The sequence below is a fragment of the Zonotrichia leucophrys genome, chromosome 15 (genome assembly GCF_028769735.1).
Source record: "Zonotrichia leucophrys gambelii isolate GWCS_2022_RI chromosome 15, RI_Zleu_2.0, whole genome shotgun sequence".
Taxonomy (NCBI): domain Eukaryota; kingdom Metazoa; phylum Chordata; class Aves; order Passeriformes; family Passerellidae; genus Zonotrichia; species Zonotrichia leucophrys.
The window spans coordinates 7,647,936-7,666,806 of NC_088185.1; the positions used below are offsets into that span (position 1 = coordinate 7,647,936).

At 45.2% G+C, this 18,871-nt stretch overlaps 2 protein-coding genes across 5 annotated transcripts in view; both read right to left on the reverse strand.

Annotated features, from left to right (window-relative positions):
• The window catches only part of SEPTIN5 (septin 5), a 42,162-nt gene extending 30,860 nt beyond the window's left edge, over window positions 1-11,302 (reverse strand). Inside the window, exons 1-2 of the mRNA XM_064726461.1 lie at window positions 11,169-11,302; window positions 11,025-11,035 (exon numbers count right to left, since the gene is read on the reverse strand). Coding sequence (XP_064582531.1) covers window positions 11,025-11,035; window positions 11,169-11,211 — 54 coding nt within the window. The 5' untranslated portion in view covers window positions 11,212-11,302. The remainder of the gene's footprint in view (window positions 1-11,024; window positions 11,036-11,168) is intronic.
• Window positions 11,303-14,122: 2,820 nt separating this feature from the next.
• LOC135454405 (septin-2) overlaps window positions 14,123-18,871 on the reverse strand; it is a 33,746-nt gene continuing 28,997 nt past the window's right edge. For 2 of the 4 annotated variants that reach the window (XM_064726464.1, XM_064726467.1), the window contains exon 13: window positions 14,123-14,914. The gene's annotated coding sequence lies outside the window, so the exon portion shown is untranslated. The remainder of the gene's footprint in view (window positions 14,915-18,871) is intronic. The other 2 variants (XM_064726463.1, XM_064726466.1) reach the window with 1 other exon arrangement.

Genomic DNA, 18,871 nt, shown 5'->3' on the forward strand with positions numbered 1-18,871 from the left:
ACTGCCATTTTGCCCCTCTCCTCACAAAAAATTACAGCCTTAGGAACAAACCTTATCACCCAGCTGGACTGCAGGAGACAGACATTAAAGTCACACATCTTGCAGAGGATTATTAAAAGACAGACATTCAAAGTGCATTCTCTACACCACCTAAAATCCTTTCAACCTTAAGATAACAATTTATTCCCTTAAAAACTGAGAGAGAAAGCAATCACAAAAGGTTAGTGTCCCATGCTGAATAACTACTGTCCTTGCATCAGGACCACAGCCCAACCACTGAACAAACAGAGTTCTCCATAACATCTGTTCTTTGCTGATAATATCCCTGTGACACTGGTCTTTGCTGCTATTTTAGTCTTGATTTCCACTGTATCCAGTCAGAGTCATCAATGTACTCTCTACTTGCCCTGTAGAAAAACCATTATCAGCAGCTCAATAATAGAGTCCTGATTGTAAGGAACAGATAATGGTGGAATCCTCCCTCCTGAGAATTTTTCTGTAGAATTGCTGATTTCATGAGTCTCTTTCTGGGCTCATCTGAAAATAACAAAAATGGTGAAGTATATGAGATGTAAGATGAGAGATGCTAACATAGCAGACACTGGAATAGCAGAGTTCATGAAGATGTCACCTTTGAGATGATTACATTGGATTTCTAGAAGTCAGAATGAAACCAGATTAAAAAGATATTAGAGAAGACAGAAAGTCATTTGACTGTAAAAGCTGTGGCTGTTGGACACACAAGGGGCAGCAACACACAGTGTTAGAAAGAACTTGGAAGCAATGGAGTGGAAAAAATTGCATTTGCTGGGCTGTGTTTTCCTACAAGGCAACCCAAAGGAAATGGAAACAGCCGTGTAGGTAAGGCAGAGCAGCGAGGCAGGGTGGGGAATGCTCTGCTCAGTCCATGGGTTAGCAGAGAGCCAGCACCCCCTGCGATGTCAGCTCAAGTGACAGCCACAACAGGCCAAGAGTAATTTGTCACTCGCAGCCCTTTAACGAGAACTGGGTGCAAAATCAAATTAGACACCCACGAATGGTTCTTAGGACGTGCAGCACAGCGTGAAGTCAAACCTTTATGGGTTTCAGGAATCCAAGGATAACTATCTTCAAGCAAAGCTAGAACCACCACCACATGCAAAGTGAGGAGGGGTTCTCCTGGGCTTCTAGCCTGGGCTCTGACTTGCCAGGCCAAACAATGATCTCTTGGGATGCATTTTCTGGGATTTATTTTCTCAGATTTATTCTCTGTGTGGGTTCTCATCCCACTGCCCCATGCAGGCTTTCCAGGCTCATTTATAAACCATTGCCTTGAAAATACAAAGCAAGACCTGCTTCCTCTTCTGAAGAAAACACATGCTGGCCTATTACTGCAGGATGCGAGCCAAGAGGTGGGTGGATACCCTAATTATTATATTTTTTGAAAAATAATGAAGAAAAGTAGTTATTTCTCATGAAGGAAAATCCCTAATCAGCTAAGGGACAAACTCTAGGTATCCAGTACACATGGATTCACTGGAGCCACAAGGAAGCTCAGCCCTCGAGCACACACAGGCTATCTGAGGAAAGGAGAGCAGTGGTCTCATCCAGACATTTCCTGGACGTCCACTGCAATTAATGTCATGATAAATGGGATCTGAGTCCTCTAAAATGCCCAATATGTGCTGTGAGCTCTAACTTGCAGGACACATTTAAGTACCAAACACACCCAAGTGTGAGATGCAGCACAGGAGCAGTTGATGGGCAGGAGCATCCACACACTTTGCAGGGAAACAGAAGATGGCTCATTAAGCTTTCAAACTAACAAGCCCCATGACATCCCCTCATTAGCAACCCCATGCACACACTGCACTGCTGTCACATGAGGGGCAGCTCCAATTACACCATCACTTGTTTACTAAGAGAACAATTCTGCTATTGCCTGACACCTGCCCATGACAGTGCCACCAGGGAGGAGCAGGGAGATGTTCAGAGGACACTGGGCATTCAAAGGAGGCAGCAAAACGCCTGGCACTGGCTGGAACGTGTGAGCAGCTGCTGAGGAGCAGCCCCAGCACCTCAAACAGAAAGGCTTTCACCGACATTAATGAGAGATGCTGCAAATAATGCCATCATGCAAGTGCATTTGGGGACTGGCAGCTGAACAGAGCCAGCACTGAGGAACAGGAACACTGGGCTCCATCCAGTTGCTTCTGGTTTACTCAAATTGCTCTGAGATCCAGTGCTGTGAACCTGTGTGAGCCAAGCATGGTGATGCAGGGCAGATGAGGCTTATCCAGGTGACAAGAGGACACACTCCTGCTGCACAGTGATGGTGATCAGGGTCCCAAGCAGGTCCATGTGGCACTGATGAGGGGTATGCAGCAAACAGGCCTCTAACTCTCTGACCTCCCTGGGCCTGCCCTGAGCCTCTGAAGTGTCAGCCCCCGGGCTGTTGGCAAACCAGGGCTGATCCAGAGGGTCCCAGCTGCTCAGTGAACCTAGAATGCTTCCCAAGCATATTCCTGGATTAACTGCTCAGTAAAAGTACAGAGTTCTGCTAAATTACTGTCCTCCCCAATACCTACTTCCCTCATAAATACATGTGCTGCCAAGGGCTCCTTTCAAGGGGAGGGGAACTCTTTAAAACAGCTGAACAGCCCAGGTATAAACCTTGGGATGGGACACAAGCAGTTTTTCTTCTGCTTGCTACAACTTCAGTGCAGATGATGCTCCAGCTGCATCACATAAACCATCTCTGAGAGTCAGGACTGCAAGGACAATGGCCAGGAGACAAGAGATCAGCCCTGACAGCATCTCTCACTGTCCCAATGACACATCCCTGCACATCTTGGCCCTGTGCAATCATGGCAAGGCTTTGCTGCAGACCAGCTGCATCTCTTGAATGAACTCCTGCTGCCTTGATTCAGCCCACTGCCTACAAAACAGGGCAAATATCAGCTTCTGATGCTTGTTCCATTACTGTCTGATCCCAGCTGGCACCAAACTCCCTAAGCAGCAGGAACCCCTGAGAATCTATAGAATCTTAAAGGTCATAAATCTCCCTGCCATTTTTTACAGCAGGCCTTGGGCAGAGGGAAATTACCATTGGTCCAGATGGGCATTTCCAGGACTTCGTATCAGTGGCAGAGACTCAGGAGAACTTCAAACCAAAGAGAAAGCACAGCCAAGGGGATCGTGCACAGGGTAGGCAGATACCTTTGTGACTCAATTTCACCTGAATATATAATTAATGTAGCATGTAATTTATTTGAAAATAAAAGTGGATGTAAGACTGCAGGATCTAAAGAGACTACTTGTGTGTACGTATCACAGCAAGAATGAGCTCAGTGCGTCAGGAAGGATTAAAATAGTTCCCACGCTGAGGAAACAGTGAGGAGACATTACAAAAAGCTGAAAGCAAAGTGACTTGCCTGGGAAGTAATCTTAAAAATAATTGCAATACAAACTATAGCAAGTAAAAGGCCTGGCTTGTGCTCTCATGTGTGTTCACACAGCTTTATGCACCAGAGGTCTGCAAGAGAAAATGAAACGTAATCACTGGAGCCACATCTGCACTGCCACGGGCTTTGCCTCACAGAAAGCAGAGGGAAGATGTTAAACCCTTGGAGCCTCTTTTCCCACAAGCTGAGTGTATCTCTTTCCCCTCCCTGCTTCTGCACTGACAACGTCCAGAGGTCAGTGGGACGGGCTCTCTCCTCATGGCCGCTCTCCAGGAGCTAGCACTCATGATCCCGGGGTTTATTTGCTCAGCCTGCACTCTCAGCTCCAGTTTCCCTGCCAGGAGTCATTCTGAGAGAATGGCACCAAGTGCCTCGGGTGGGGTCAGGCAGAGATGGGCCATCCCAGCCCCATACACACCCGGACACGTTGGATAACGAGCTGCAAGACAAACAGGGCACTCCCCAAGATCCCCGGAAGAGCAAAGGGCTGAGCCTCACAAAGCTCAGGTCTCCTCTCCTTGGCACCGAGGGCTCTCACAGCACAGGCAGGAGTCAGGGCAGGGCGAGCACGGCTGTTGTGCCATCAGCACAGAAACAGCCTGGACTGAAGAGCTGAGTGAACAACTGGAGTTAACTCTGGTAAGGGCTTCCCACCTCTGACTGACTTACAGCCACACTGGCTCACACCCCACAGAGCCCCAGGCTTGCATGAACAACAGCCCAGGATCCCCCAGTGCTACATTTCCAAGCATTAACCCTGAGCCTCCCTCAGCCCTGGCTACAAAGGCACAGCACGAGGCTGGGGCAGGCCAAGGGCTCCACAGCTGTATCCAGAGAGGTCTCTGCCATCCTGAGCATCCCTCACTGTCCTGCCCAGCACAGCTACACCCCTCTTCCAGAACTCAACTTCTCTTATTTCTTCTGATTTCAGGACTGGACAGTTGTACTCAAGCCAGAAACTAAACAATTCTCCTCCCCCTCTTGGCGTTACACCCTTGCAGATGCTGGTGCAGGGTTTCACTTCCTCTTCAGCTCTTGGCCAACACTTAGCCAAGCTTTGCTCATTAGCAAAACAGTCCCTGCATCTTCTCAGCACACTCTGCCTTCCAGCCACCCCCAGCACTTGGCTGCTGTGATGCTGCTGGGTACCAGCCTTGCAGGCAGGGAGTGAGGGCTGAGGGAAGGGAGAGCAGTCTAGAGCTGAATGTTAGCAGGTCATAACAGATTTCAATTAATGCACTGGAAATACAAAAGAGAAGGAATGAAGAATATCTCCCTATTCAGTCCTAAAACAAAGACAGCTCTTACTTAAGTCAGAAGCAGCAGATCTGTTCCCCTTCCTGCAGCCCAGCCCCTATGGTCAGCACTGTACATCCAAATCTTCCCTCTCAGCGTGCAGTGCTGCCTTCCCCTGTTCATGCTGAAGAGTGTTTCTGGAAAGCCAAGTCATGGATGAACAGCAGCACACATACATACTGATGAGGAGCATATGTTCTGGCATCTGATCCCACCACCACACACAAATCCAGCTCCTGAACACTTTTGTGGGAACAAGATGACTGCAAACCTCTTCACAGCTCCAGGGACAAATCTCTGGGAGAAAGGAATGTGTAACAGCAGACAAACATTTTTTCCTGTGCTTCAAGGCTAACCACACTGTAGACATGCACACACACACACACAATCCAGCCCTTATGGGAATTATTCCAGTATGCTATGAAACAACTTGCATACACTTCACAAACATATGAAGTCACACAAGTATTAGAGGTGCCCCACATGTCTCTTATGAGTAGAGCACTTCACTGTATGGTTTCACTGTCACAGGGAAACCTGTGCCTTGGGCAAGAAGGGGACAAACACTTAGTGTTGGTCAGGAGAGAAAACTCTACAGGTAAGCAAAGAATGCACCCTCCAGTTCATGCTCTGTTATCCAAGAAAAAAGGCAACACAAAGGCCACTTGAACTGGAAGAGGAACGAGAATAGGAGGGGAATCCTCTCAGCTTAGCCAAGAGGTATCTCAGCAAGAAGTACCTGAAGTACTAAGGATGGAGCTGAGCTCCCCAGGCTTGGTTCCAGCACATATGAGCAGTAACTGCAGCATGGTCACAGGAGCCACCACTGTGGGTTGTCCCAAAACAGCTGGAGAAACCCCTTGGACTGAACATTTAAAACTAATTTGGCAAAGCTCTTGAGATACACAGCAGGCACCAGCCTGGCCTGGCACAGCAACCAACCAGCTGGCTGAGGTGGAATCTCCTCTGCATTTCCAAGATGTCCATTTCTCTGGGTATTTAATGAACAGCACCTTAGACTGAAACTGGGCAATATGGGTTCTAGAAGACACTGAACTCCACCAGTTGTTTCCCTCTCTTGATTTGTCATTCCTCAACTTTTCCAGGTCACAACACAAGCCCCTTAGATTTTTAGTGCTAGAACCATCAAATGAAGAACACCATCAGTATGAAGCCAGTAACATTTTTTGAGAACATAAGTGGTTGTAAGAGATTCCTTGACTTTGGAGACTAAAAGCATCCAGGGACGGTGCTTCTCCTTTGTTCAAATAGCAGCAACATTTTCCCCTCTGCAATTGCAAGCTTTTGAAAGCCCCAACAGTCTGGAACCCCACAGCTGAACAAGTGTCACCAGCATCTCTCAGGGTTAAATGAAGGTTGTTCCTACTCCCTCAATATCAGCAAGGATCAAGCCCTAACATCTGTTGAGCTTACACCTTTGGTTAATGTGCCTGGAGCACTGGAACAGCCCTGTACAACTCACAAATGCAGCAGAATTTTGGAGTTGAGCACAAGTAGCTGAGCGGGGAAATTGAAGTGACAAAAATCCTGTGCAGGAAGCACTTACTTCTCCTTTCCATAAACTGCAGATTGGTACTTGCTGAACCTCTCCCCTGCCCTGCACTCACAACTGTTTCATCCATTTGGAGCATAAATAATTGAAGAGAGACAGCAGCAGGAGACAGAATCTGTGCCCAGCTCTCCAGTGGTTCTGTTTCACCACAAAGTCCATGCACTCACCTCTTTTTACAGCCCTTTTCCAAGTAGCCAAGCAGACAAAGAATGGAGAAAAAAAAAGTCCAAGTGCCCAGGATGAACTTCCCTTCCCAGCCCAGCCCAGCCCATCTGTGACACAGGGCCTCCTGCAGCCAGGCTGTTTGGACAGATGCACAGCAGAAGGACAGACAGGGCTGAACCTCCTGACCTGCTGCAGTCCCACCCGCTCCCAGCACTGCTCTGAGCCCTGAGACTCTGCCCAGCTCTGAGGGCAAGGCACCAATACTGTCTTTTGAAATGGGCCAAAAATAATGAATGAAACACACAAGGCTTTTCACAGAGAAGTAAAAGCTTCCACTCCTATGTTGCGTCTGGCCAAGATACACTGGGACATCAGAAAAACAAGCAGGGATGTGCTGCTTTAAGAGTGTTTCCAGTATTTACCTCCAGATTCTGTGACTAATTTGCTACTCCCTTTCTGGCAGGCGCATCTTGGTAGCCAGGATGCATGACCAGGGTTGGAAAACACAGAGGTTGGAAGAGACATTAATGTGGGGAGTCAAAGAGAAACAGCCTCACCCAGGGCAAGCTATGACACAGTGAGAGACTATCCAGCTGTGGTCAAATATCCCATTAGACAGCTGCAAACATTATTTTGCTTTCTCTGAGGGGAAAAAAAAAAAGCCACCTCACCACAACCACCCTGAATTGACACAGAGCAGGAACACAGATCCATAGTGCTGCTCCCAATGACTCAAAGAATCACAATTATAAAATAATTGGTTTAATTCTGAGAAAATTAAAGAGTCAGTGGTAGTCTGTTCTCCTTCCAGATTCCGTATTTTCTGCACAAGCAACAACGTTCCTCTAGCCACAAGACTACAAGAACTGTTATTGTAAGAAAACATTTAGGTGAAAAATGGAAATGCTGCAAAGGAACAGTGCAGGTACAAGTCCTCCAAGCTGCTCCAGCAGAGACTTTGGGGAGTTCTGTAAAGACTTAGCTCTGCTTATGGTTTTTGTTGTACAGCTGCTGCACAAGGGAACCTACCACTCTGATGATTCTTCTCATCACATGTTTCACCAAACTCGGTTAATCAATTCTCCCACATAGGTATCTACATAGAAACTGAGGTCACATTAGGTCATATTCAACCAGCTCAAGGCAAGCACAAGGAATCACCACTTTTCCCTCCTCTTAATCTGTTCTTGGTCACCAGCAGCTGCCTGCACTGAGCTGTCCTCAGTTGATGGGCAGTATCTACAACCAGCCCAGGTGTCTCAGCTCTATGCAGAGTGCAGTCTTTCAGGAGATACACTTACCTGTAGCCCATCTGGGCCTATTTCTCCATAAGCTCAGCAGAGAAAAGGAGAAGGCAGTTCAGTACACATTAGCAGGGAACTGGGGGATTTCCACCAGCCAGTGTTCTCTGGTAGGCAAGGCTGGGGTTGAAAGTTGACCTTAAAAATGATGCTCTGTGTTGGCACAGTCACTATTTTAGATAGCAGACATCTCTGCTGTTGCAATATCTGCTGTAACAGGAATGATAGAAATCTCTGCTTCATTTTTTATAAGAAAAAACCAAAGGAGTCTGAATGTAAGTTTTTAACATATAAACCCCAGATTCTCAAAAATTGAAACATAAGAGCAATGAATTCAGTTTTCTAAGACTCAAACTGAAACCACTCCTCCAATCAAAGTACTTTTTGCACAGCATCTTCTCCATACACAGACCCCCATATATATGTTACTGACAAGCAGACCACTTAAAAATAAGTTCAAGTAAAAAAAAAAAGATTAAACTGAATGCAAAAGGCACAGCCCTGTAATTTCAAACCCACTGAAAGAACTGGATCCACCAGATAGTCTCTGCTCCCACACCCAAACAACTTTGCAAGTTGATGGGGTGGGGAGAGATCAACTTGGGAAGGAGAGGTTCCCATCCTCCTGATTTAAAAAGAAACAATGACTTCAAAGAACATGAGAGACATGAACCTGAATGGGCAGGAGCCAGCTTCAGAGACACAGCAAGGTAACACCCCAAACACACACACACACGCCATCAACACGAGCTAGGAGCCATGTTCTGCACGAGTGTGCCAGGAGACTCCAGTTTAACCAGGTACTCCCAAGGTTTCACCTTTACTCCTCCCACAGCAACACCTCTGGCTTTGGCAGAGCACCCATCTGCTGTACTTGCCCTGTCAAACTCTTGACAAATTGCTGGGCTTCCCTACATGGGGCCTACTCCTCTGCACATGTGACATTAGTCATTTCTTCATTTCCTACCCAGCTTCACCATGAGAATCTCTCTTTGTGATCCAGTGGTAAATAAATTGCTAGGAAAGAAACCATCCCTCTCCAAGAGGTGCTGAGCTGAGGTGTAATAAAACTGAGGAGCTTGGTGTCACCAGGCAACCTGCCATAGATCTCCACACCAGCCCAAGCTCTTAAACCACAACCCTTCCCCTGGGAAGGCTGGATGCTTTGCACACAGAGACCAGGATGAAACCTCCACTGACTTCAGTAATTAAGAGGTCATTCCTTGGAAATCAGAGAGCTGGAGAATCTCCCGTTATTTTTTCCTGATGAATGGCAGTAATTAGGAGCCCAGTCTGCAAATCAGAGTACCCTGAACCCAGACAATGCATCAGCCCTGACCATGCTGTGAGGGAGGATGAACACACATTCTCTGACACCACATTGTTCCATTCCATGGACTCGGTAAGTCATGAATATCATTAAGACTTTACCAAAGGCAACCCTACTTATATACAATCTATTGTACCGCCCTCTAAGAAGCTCCCTTCATTTCCCAAATATTCATTAAAAACCAGCTTTTATAATATTTTTTTTAAAAATCAATTCAGACAAGAACTACAGCTTTACTAAATCCTTTCAATTGTTATCTGCTGTCAGATGCAAGAAGATTGGAAAAAAGGCAGAAAAATCCTGCTCTTAAAAAATGCTAAATAAAAATCATTTATGCTTTTGTGTATTCAGTCTAATTTTAACAGATTGCTTTGTGTTCACAGCTTGGTTTCCCCTTTCCATCCACAAGTAACAGGCCTGGCCCAAATCCATAATGAACTGTGCTCTGTCATGCAGGAGCCACTCTACACTCAGCGTAAGACACGCGGTTACACACACACACACACACACACTCACACACTCACTCCTCCTCCACACTGCAGGAAAGCTCTCCTCTGCCCAGCTGGAACTGCACTGGCCTGCACACACGGGCTCTTTGGGGTACAGACTCCAGCCCACTTCTGCCTATGCAGTGTGACAAGAGCCTTCAGGAGTCATGATAATATCTACAACAGACTCCTCTGATCTCTCCCTTGCTTCTTGCCCTAGGGAATGCACAGAAAGGAGCCTTGTACATAACCCGCTTCCCTCTTCATTTAAAAACATGAACTGTAGAACAGCAGGGTTTGGGGGGGATGTCACGAAGCTTCTCCCCACTTCACAGCTTACACTAGATATTCCACAGTATCAGAACACATTCTGGATTGCTTTCATCCAGAAATAAAACAAGAATTAACTGCAATATTCACAGATAACTACAAAATACTAGCAAAATTTAAACTACCTTGGGAAAAATGCTTCTGGTGATCCCATTATCCTATTACTCCTAGATTTACTTTGTTCTTCTCATCACTGCAGTTAGCAGCTCACAAAATGCACAGTGCCAAGTCTGCATTATACAGGGAAACACCATCTCTTGCCGTGGCCAGGTAAATACCCAAGCTGCTACAAAGCTAGTTTGCTTTTTTTGTGGCCCAAAAAGGTTGTGCAGTACTAGGGTCTTAGCAGGCAAGGTGTTTGCTTCATACAGAATTGGAGCCTCAGAGAAAGACTGGACTCAAATGCAACTGTAAGCCAGGCTGGGAGTGGGTGAGATTCTTCTCATGCACTGCTCTGCTGTGTTAAACCATCATCTCCATCCCCACCCTTGTGAGACAGAAAGGCTCTTTCCTTTACAGCAGACTTCCCTATACTATGATGATGGGTACTGAGGAACACACAGGACCCTGATAACCCCTCACCTAAGCATTCAAGCTCTGCAGAGGAAGATTCCTCTTCTTTTCAAACATCCTAAATCTTTCCAAATACCAAATAGACAACAAAAAAACCTGTCGATGTCATCTGATTGCATCACCCCTCCTCTCTCTCCAGGACTCAAAGGCATGTCTCCAAATAGCTATTAGCTTTGCGAAGCAAAACAGATGTTTCCTAACACCCAAATCCTGGCCGCCTGCGAGGTGCCGATCGGCTGCAGCACCAAGGAGCGGCAGGAGCGGGGCTGTGTCTGCGCATCTGTGCTGCGGAGGGGAGAGGGATGCGAGACGTGCTCCCAATACCCAAACGCCTCTGCCAGCCCCGCGCCGCCTTTCTCCATCCGAACCCGCTCGACACACCCAAAGGCAGCGACAAAAAAGAAAGCCAAGCCAAAACCCGGGGGGATGCGGCAGGCAAAGCGCCTATTTCCCGGATGAATGCGGCCAAGCGGCCGCCGTGCCCAGGTAGCAGCCGCATCCCCGCGGAGAGCCGAGCTCACCTACCTGCTTCTCCTCTGCGGGGCGGCGCGGCCAGGGCGGGATGCCCGCGGGGGGAACCGGCAGCGGGGAGAGAAAAGGAGACACAGTGAGGCGAGGGGGACGCGCCGGGCCGCGGGGCGGAGCGGCCGCGCGTCCCCGCCGCCTCACCTGGGTTCACCAGCTTGCTCTTGTACCGCATGGCCGTGCTCATGGTGCCTGCCCGGAGCGACAGCCGTGCCCGTGTGTGCGAGCCTGGCTGGGGGACTGAGCGAGTGCGAGCGCCGGGGCCGCCCCGCGCCGCCGCCGAGGGGCCGGGGCCGCCCGGGGCCGCCAATCCCGGGAGCCGAGCCCGCCCCGGGCCCGCCCCCGCCGGTGACAGCCGGGCCGGGGGCTGCCGGAGCCGGCCAGGGCAGCGGGACCGCCGGCCGAGCACCGGAGCGATGCCCCCCTCCAGCCCCGCCCCGAGCCAGCGGCTGGCGAACACAGCCCCGGGCCCGGCTGATGGGCAGGAATAACCCCCGCAGCCGCCCTACACACCCCTGAAGGTTTAAACACTATAAAAGGCAGCACTCCCTGCTCTCGAACAGAAACACAGCACCGAGAAGGACGAATACAGTATTAAAAAAAATACAAAACCCAAACACAAATGGAGTAAATAGGAAACGTGTTTCCAGATTTAGCATCTCAAAATACAGTGGGAAGTCCTGAATCATACTGCAACCATGCTGTGTGAAGTAGGAATGTGTGCTCTGTTTCCATTAAAAATTTTAAAGAGGTTATATGAGAAGTTATTTTAGGTAAAAGCTGTCAGCATAACTCTTTAAGACAAGGCAAGAGAGAACTTAAATGAAAAGCAGCAGTTGCACATGACATGAGAACAAGTCATAGAAAACTCAACAGCAGAGAAGAAAGGAGAATGGGATGTGAAGACTAAGGACACCCAGATCCTTCCCCTGACTTCCATGGCTGCAGGGAGGGGTCATGTCTTCACCATTTCAAGGACAGGCAAATGATCAGACCTGAAACTCTTCAGAATACAGGACAGGATAAGCTTGGCAGAGTGATGGCTGCATAACTGAAGGGCACTGCCCTGCCTGGGAACAAAGGTGACACTGATGCCACAATACCAACTGTTCAAATCCTTGCAGTCATCACAGCATTTATCTTGGCATTTCTTCCACCTTCTCATTCAAAACATCCCTCATAACAAAACAAGGAGACACTTCCAAGGCCTGGCAATCCGAGGCACATACATTTTAAAACCACATTAGCTCACCCTGAGCTCACTTTTAGCCATTGATTCAAAGCATCAGAAAAAAATGAATCAGGTAATTGTCAGCAAATTTCCTTGTTTTTATATGCTAGAAAGCCTGACACCATCAGAGACTCTGCACCACAATTAAAGGCACCAACAAGCCAATCAGCCTTTCTTGAGTTGTTTTATAGTCTGCCACAGTGTTTTAAAACTAATGAAGACTGAAAGAACTGCAGTGAAATGCTCTTTGATCCTGCTGAACAGTCATTTAAAAATTTACATGTGGGCACTTTGTCCCAGTGCTGGAAAATGTCAGTCTGGAGAAGGCCAGGATGAAATTCAGAGCAAGGGACTTGTCCTGCAAGGCCCTGGGACTGCCAACACCTATGGGAGCTGAAATGCAAAGTCAGAAAGCTCTAGCCAGTGTCCTCTGTCCAGAGAGCTCCACAGTACAAAGACTTGGCTTAACAACTGTATATTCCCCCAGTAACCTGTTAAGTATTTTAACAAAACCAAGTTCAAATGTAACTGAAAACTAACATCAGTCAAGATCAAAGAAGTGGTAGAAAGCATAAAAAAATAAAACTACATTGAAAGGAAAACACTCACATATGGAATCAGCAGCTCTACAAGCCCTTCTTGGACAATTATTAAAATAGATCTCAAACCTTAAGCCAAAATGCTCCATCTGGAATGCACAAACCCAAAGAAAGCACAGACTATCAACCAGTACTCAGTATCACCAAGTAAAAACCTTTTCACTGAGGCTTCCTACACAAGACCTGTGACAGTGACTTTAGGTGCCTTGCTTTAAGGAGAAAAAACTCCTCTGTTTTTAATAAAATTAAAGACTAGATGCTTTGAGAGTCTACTTCCCCATTGTCCTAGGTGGCTTTGAAAGGCAAAGCTTTCATGCCACCTTTGCTCAGAGAGCTAATCTAGCTTGTACCTAAGGTCTCCAACTGAACTCTGGGTTTCTCAGGAGGGGTGTGGCTGTCCTGACTCTCACAAGCACAAACGAACAGCACATAATTAAGAGGGTTGCAAAATATGATGCAAAATCCTGGAAGAAAAACAAGAAATGTGCAAATAACAGCAAACAAATTATGAGAAAAAGTTTGCCATTAAATCTCTCACCTTGGCCCTCTGGACAGACAGGGTTAAATTCAAATCTTCATAAAAATGGCAGAAAATTTGTGTGAATGCAAATCTGTCAGTCCATTTCTTCTTTCAACTTCGTTATAGCAGCCACTGAAGTAACAAGGTAATGTCCATTTTATGCAGTTCAACTCCAAGCAAGCCAAATATGCATCCCAGTAATGCCAATCATTTGTGAATGCTATCCTGATTAAACACTCATTGCTAGACAGCAAAATTAGGGGTAATCATTACATGAAAGACACCCCAATTTAGTACAGAAGACAAAGTGTCTCAATCCCATATTTGGAAAGTAATTTACACTTGTGCATATATAAAACACACAAGACTACAAAAGCATGCAGAATAGAGCTATAACTCAGCAATGACATTAAAGAAATAACAACATTCATGAACTTATAAAGTAAGGTGTGTGATCAGATTTTCCAAGATTTTCATCCACCCAAGACATCAGTAGGTGCTTAATGAACTTTGGAAAAAAATAGATGTGAAGCTTTGCTACCTAGCTTATAGGTAAAACACTTTTAAAGTTGTTTTGAAATGAAATCAATGCAGTTTGCAGGTATACAAACTTTAGAAAACACCTTCATATCCCAGGGTAAACATCACAACACCTTTGAATATGCACTGTGCACAATGCCATTACAGCATTTCATACATTAGCTTGAAAAGGCAAAATAAAACAAGAAAAACCACCCCAAAAAGAAAATCAACGTTTTCCACATTCATACAATTTATTACAAAACTTCAAAGTAGTGCTATGGTATATATAAAAAATCAGGACATGCCATCGTTCAGCTGACAGATAGAAATGCCTGTGACAAATTTTTGCCATCAATTCTTGAGACCTGAAGCCAAACCTCCAGAGGCATCCACACAAGGTGTTGGTGTGTGGAGTGTTTAGGTGTGTTAAGGCACGGCGCTTAGAAAAGTCAGCTTTTTCCAACCACTGGTGACTCATCAGCGTTTCTGACATTTTCTCATACATCACACAAATGCAAATCACCAGAGATGAAGCTTCAAAAGCAACAAAAGCACAGAGGAAGTTCTGAAAAACCGATACGATACATAATAACCTAAAATGGCAGGTGAAAGTTATAATACTGTGCAAACACACGTACAGTTACCGTAAACAGGCCACAAAGTCTTAGTATTAACCACAAAACTGTTCAGAACAACCTAGCAGATAAATGATTAATTCTTTAAACCCACCACAATGACTAGTCCAAACAGTGTACTCTTGGCAGTTTCTGAATAAAAAGGTACAGGAAGGATAATAAAACCACATTGGTAAGTATGAAGACAGTGTTATGAAAGGAATCAAAAAAGATACACTATAAGTTGAATAACAATGATTATATAAAACAAGCAGGTTTACAACACGATCTTCAGACTTTGTGTTTTAATGCAGGTCTTGGTCTGTGGCATCCAGCTTTAGCATTTGAGCGTTACCACGGGCAAAGAAAAGAGAGCACCCATCCACTTAGAGAACCGTATGCTGCTGGGAACAAAAGTGGAAAACAGAGCATTAGAAAGGACAAACTCTCAGCACTGTCAGAGCACTGGGGGCTGTCAGACCCCTCTGAGCAAAGCAGCATAATCCAGGGAATGGGGAGTTGCAGTTCCTGCAGCACAGGCACCTACATTGCAACCAGATCAGCTGAGCAGTTTGGTCCCAAATATTTATCACAAATGTCCAATAAGAGCTTCTAAATGAGAACTTATTTTTAGCTACGTAACTTCTTAGGCACCCACACCCCCCCTCAGCCTGCAAGAACACCAGGAGAGCGTCACAGCTCCTCTCAACAGTCCTGCACACACACATCAACCTTGGCCTGCTCTCTGAAGCATTATTGCTGCTGAGGGAAACAAACCACTCAGCTAAACAGGGCAGGCAGCAAGCTCAACATCAGGTACCAACACTGCTAAGGTAAAGCAGGAAAGCAGATATTTCTTTCAAGCATTCATATAGCAGTGTACCCGAGGCCAAAAAAAAGAAGAAAAAAAGGGATACTGGTCTGTAATTTCAAAAATAACTATCAGTTTTGGATATTTCTACAGTTACTTGCCAATCAAAAAGGCTGCTACAAAGAAAGGTGAATCCCAGCTTTCTCTGAAAGTTGGATCCTGCTTAAGAAGTTGTGTCAGATTTGGAACTCAGGGGATACACCTCAAATTCCCCAGTCTCAAAAATATACTCATTCCTGACAGAAAAAGTTAGTTTAATCTAAGTGCTCATCTGGATGGAGAAAACAGAAATATCCTATTGTGTTTCTTTGCCAATTTACTTGTGAAATACAGTGTAACACCCATCCAGACTACAGTGGGGATACAGAGCCATGTGCTTTGCTCTTTGCCCTTCCCGCTGTGGGAGTTCTGTTCAATACACAATTCCTTCTCATTTTAAGGAGACCATCACTTCTAAACAAGCAAGGTAGCAATAAGGCTTTAAAGCCAGAGTCCATAAATTGCTGAGCAAATTCAATACTCAAATTCAAACTCAACCTGTTGTGCTACACTGCTACTTTGGGTTTGAAAGAGAAACTTGGTTTCTGCCACTGCCTTCCCAACTCCAATCTGTTGCAGAAGATACCTCAAGAAGAAACTGTAACTCATGTTTCAGACTCACAAAAAGACTGGAATTTCCAATAAACACAAAGCTTTGGGTTCTAAGCACAGCTGTGCATTGATGTTAGCAGCATTAGCTACACAATACCTACATTTTACAAGCTCCTAGAACACACTTGGGCAAAGTATGCTTGTAATTTTAACATGGATTCATTTCACTGCTCTTTCTTCCTCATCTCCTTGTAAGGCAATATTTTATGATACCATTAGGTTGATACTATTCTTGACAAGTTTGACCTCCAGCTTTACTAGACCAACCTTACAGCCTGCCATGCTCATTTCACCAACACCCACAGTTAACAAATGCCTCCATCTGCAACGTGAGTTCATGCCACCATTGAACAAAGAGAATATTTCTCCAGTGGGCCACTAAAACAAAATTCTCTCAGTAAGCAGCATAACTAGCAAGTACTACATACACCTGCACTCTGATCCAGTGGTCACACAGAGTGCTGTGTTTATGAAGATTTTGAACATCTTTTAAAGGAAATGGGTTTGTCCCCTCAGCTCTTCCAAGACCACCACTACAACACAGGGTGACTTGGCACCTCTGTGCTCACTTCTGAACTCCAAATGAGAGAAATTTGCTTGATTAGCAGCTATATTTTCTTACTCACTTCAATTGTTTTTCTTCAAATATCACTCATTTTATAATAACTACTGTCCTTTGAGTGTCCCATCATCAGCAAGAACTTTGAGAAATGGCATCTTTCCAAAAGGCAGAGGAGTACTGGATGACACCAGTGCTCTGCTGTAGGTTTTGACTCATTTTGTCACCACACCCCAAACATTTTGGTTTTCTGGTGTTTCAGTCACCCTCTGTTGACTTCACTGCTTCAAGTTTGTTCCCTTTCCTTTGCTACTCTGTAGCAAGACCTCAGACTTCCCCACAGGAAACATCATCAGCCAAGTTAACAGTAAATTACAAAATTGGCCTTTAAACTGATTACCAGTGCTCATCAGTTTACTATGTCAGTAGGGGTGATAACCACAGAGTCACATCTAAGTATCCAAGCTTCAAAACTATCAGAAATGGTCCTCTGTTTCTTTAGGGAAAAGTGGCACTGACACATTTTCAGGTTCCTCATGTTACCTTACAATTTCCAACAGAAGTCTGTTCTCTAGAGGAGAAAAAAACCTTGTGCCAGCCCATCAATGCCGGGCTTGCTGACTTCTGCACAGTCAGAGGAGCTGAGGAGAGCTGGACACTGACAGCAATCTCCTGCTCTAGTTTCTAGCCAGATAAACACCCACTGGCAGTGCCAGGCAGTTGCTACAAATACTACAAATTTGCCCAAGCTTCACATTCTCTGGGCTCTCAATTTCAGCTGCCAAAAAAACTACAACATCATTTCTACTTCCTCAAATGACATTTCTCATCAGATCAATTCAGCATTCAGCAGCACCATTTTAGAAGGCTGGTTGCTATGACAGTGCTTTGTGTTCTTCTGTTAAATGATGTCAATTCATTGGGAGAAAGAAGGAGCTGTTTGGTGTCTTTAGCACTGTTCTTATCAAGAACCAGAACAGTGTTAATGTGCTCAGGAGGCTTTAAAACGCTTGTGGAAATCACAAGCTATACTAATAGAATTTTCAACATCCTACAGTTATTTTAAGTGCAAGATGCTTGGGTTTCTTTTTTGTCTGAACATATTTTCCTAACTATAACTACATTTCCAGATGGCTGTATTAGCATTCCACAGCCTGGCTTCTGTTACTGATTTGTCCCAGTATGATCTTGAAACTGAGTGAAGACAGACAAATCAGATTTGTAAGAATAACAAGAGGAAAACAGATTGCAAAGAGATACACTTTGAGAAGCAGAGGAGGAAAGGGAAGAAACATCCACCAATAACCATTACACTTGGTATAATTATTCCTGCTTTTCATAATAATTGCTCATCTGAGATGGACAAGTTCAGAAACTCGTAAATATGCTATTGGAGTTCCTGCAAGCTTATTTAAAAAGCATTTCATATTTGAGCACCCAAATAAAACTAAATGTGTTTTAGGTTTTGCTACCTTATTTCACCTTCCATCTTTCGCTTCAATCCTTCATGTGAACTGTCAAATATAAGAACCAATAAGCCCCTACACTTTATAGCAGTATCTTGTGTTTTGCAAGAAAAAACAATTTAGAGAAAGGTTAGCAAGGGGAGAATATCAAAAGTCAGGGTAAAAAAAATTGTTACTGCTTATTCTAAGAATATTCTGGTGTCTAGTTGTGCTCTCATTGCTGCTCCACCTGCACTAGTTGCACACAGAAGTTATTAAATGTTTAGAGGAAAGAGACAAAAGTGTAGGTCAACACACACAGCTTTGTCAGGGCTACACTCTAAAGATCTTCATCACCACAATCTGTTCTCACAGGCTTTTGTCAGAAACTGCAGCTGGAAACAGGAATGACCCGTGTGCCAAAATCAGCTTCCTTTCCTACCTCTAACCCAGTCTTCACCAGCATTCATCTTCATTCCCTTTCAGGATTCTGCTTCTCCAGAGCAAGAAATCTGTCTGCCCTCTTTGGAAACTTGGAATGTATTCCCTGCATCTAATTTTTGCCTTTGTCACTCCCTTTATTCTCTTATTCCAGCCTTGAAAGTAAAGGAAACTGTTTGAAGTGAATTCTCCCTTTGCTTTTTCCATAAAACCTTTAAAGATGGCCCTACTCAAAAGGGATCAGGCAAACCAGATCTTCCAGTCATCCCATCTGTGTAGCACTTTCTGGTAACACAGACTTCCCAGTCTTTTTGGCAACAATTTGGGTTTAGCACTTTTTTAACCATTATGCAATGCTCCTCCTAGAAAACCCCAAAGCATTCAGCAATCTCCT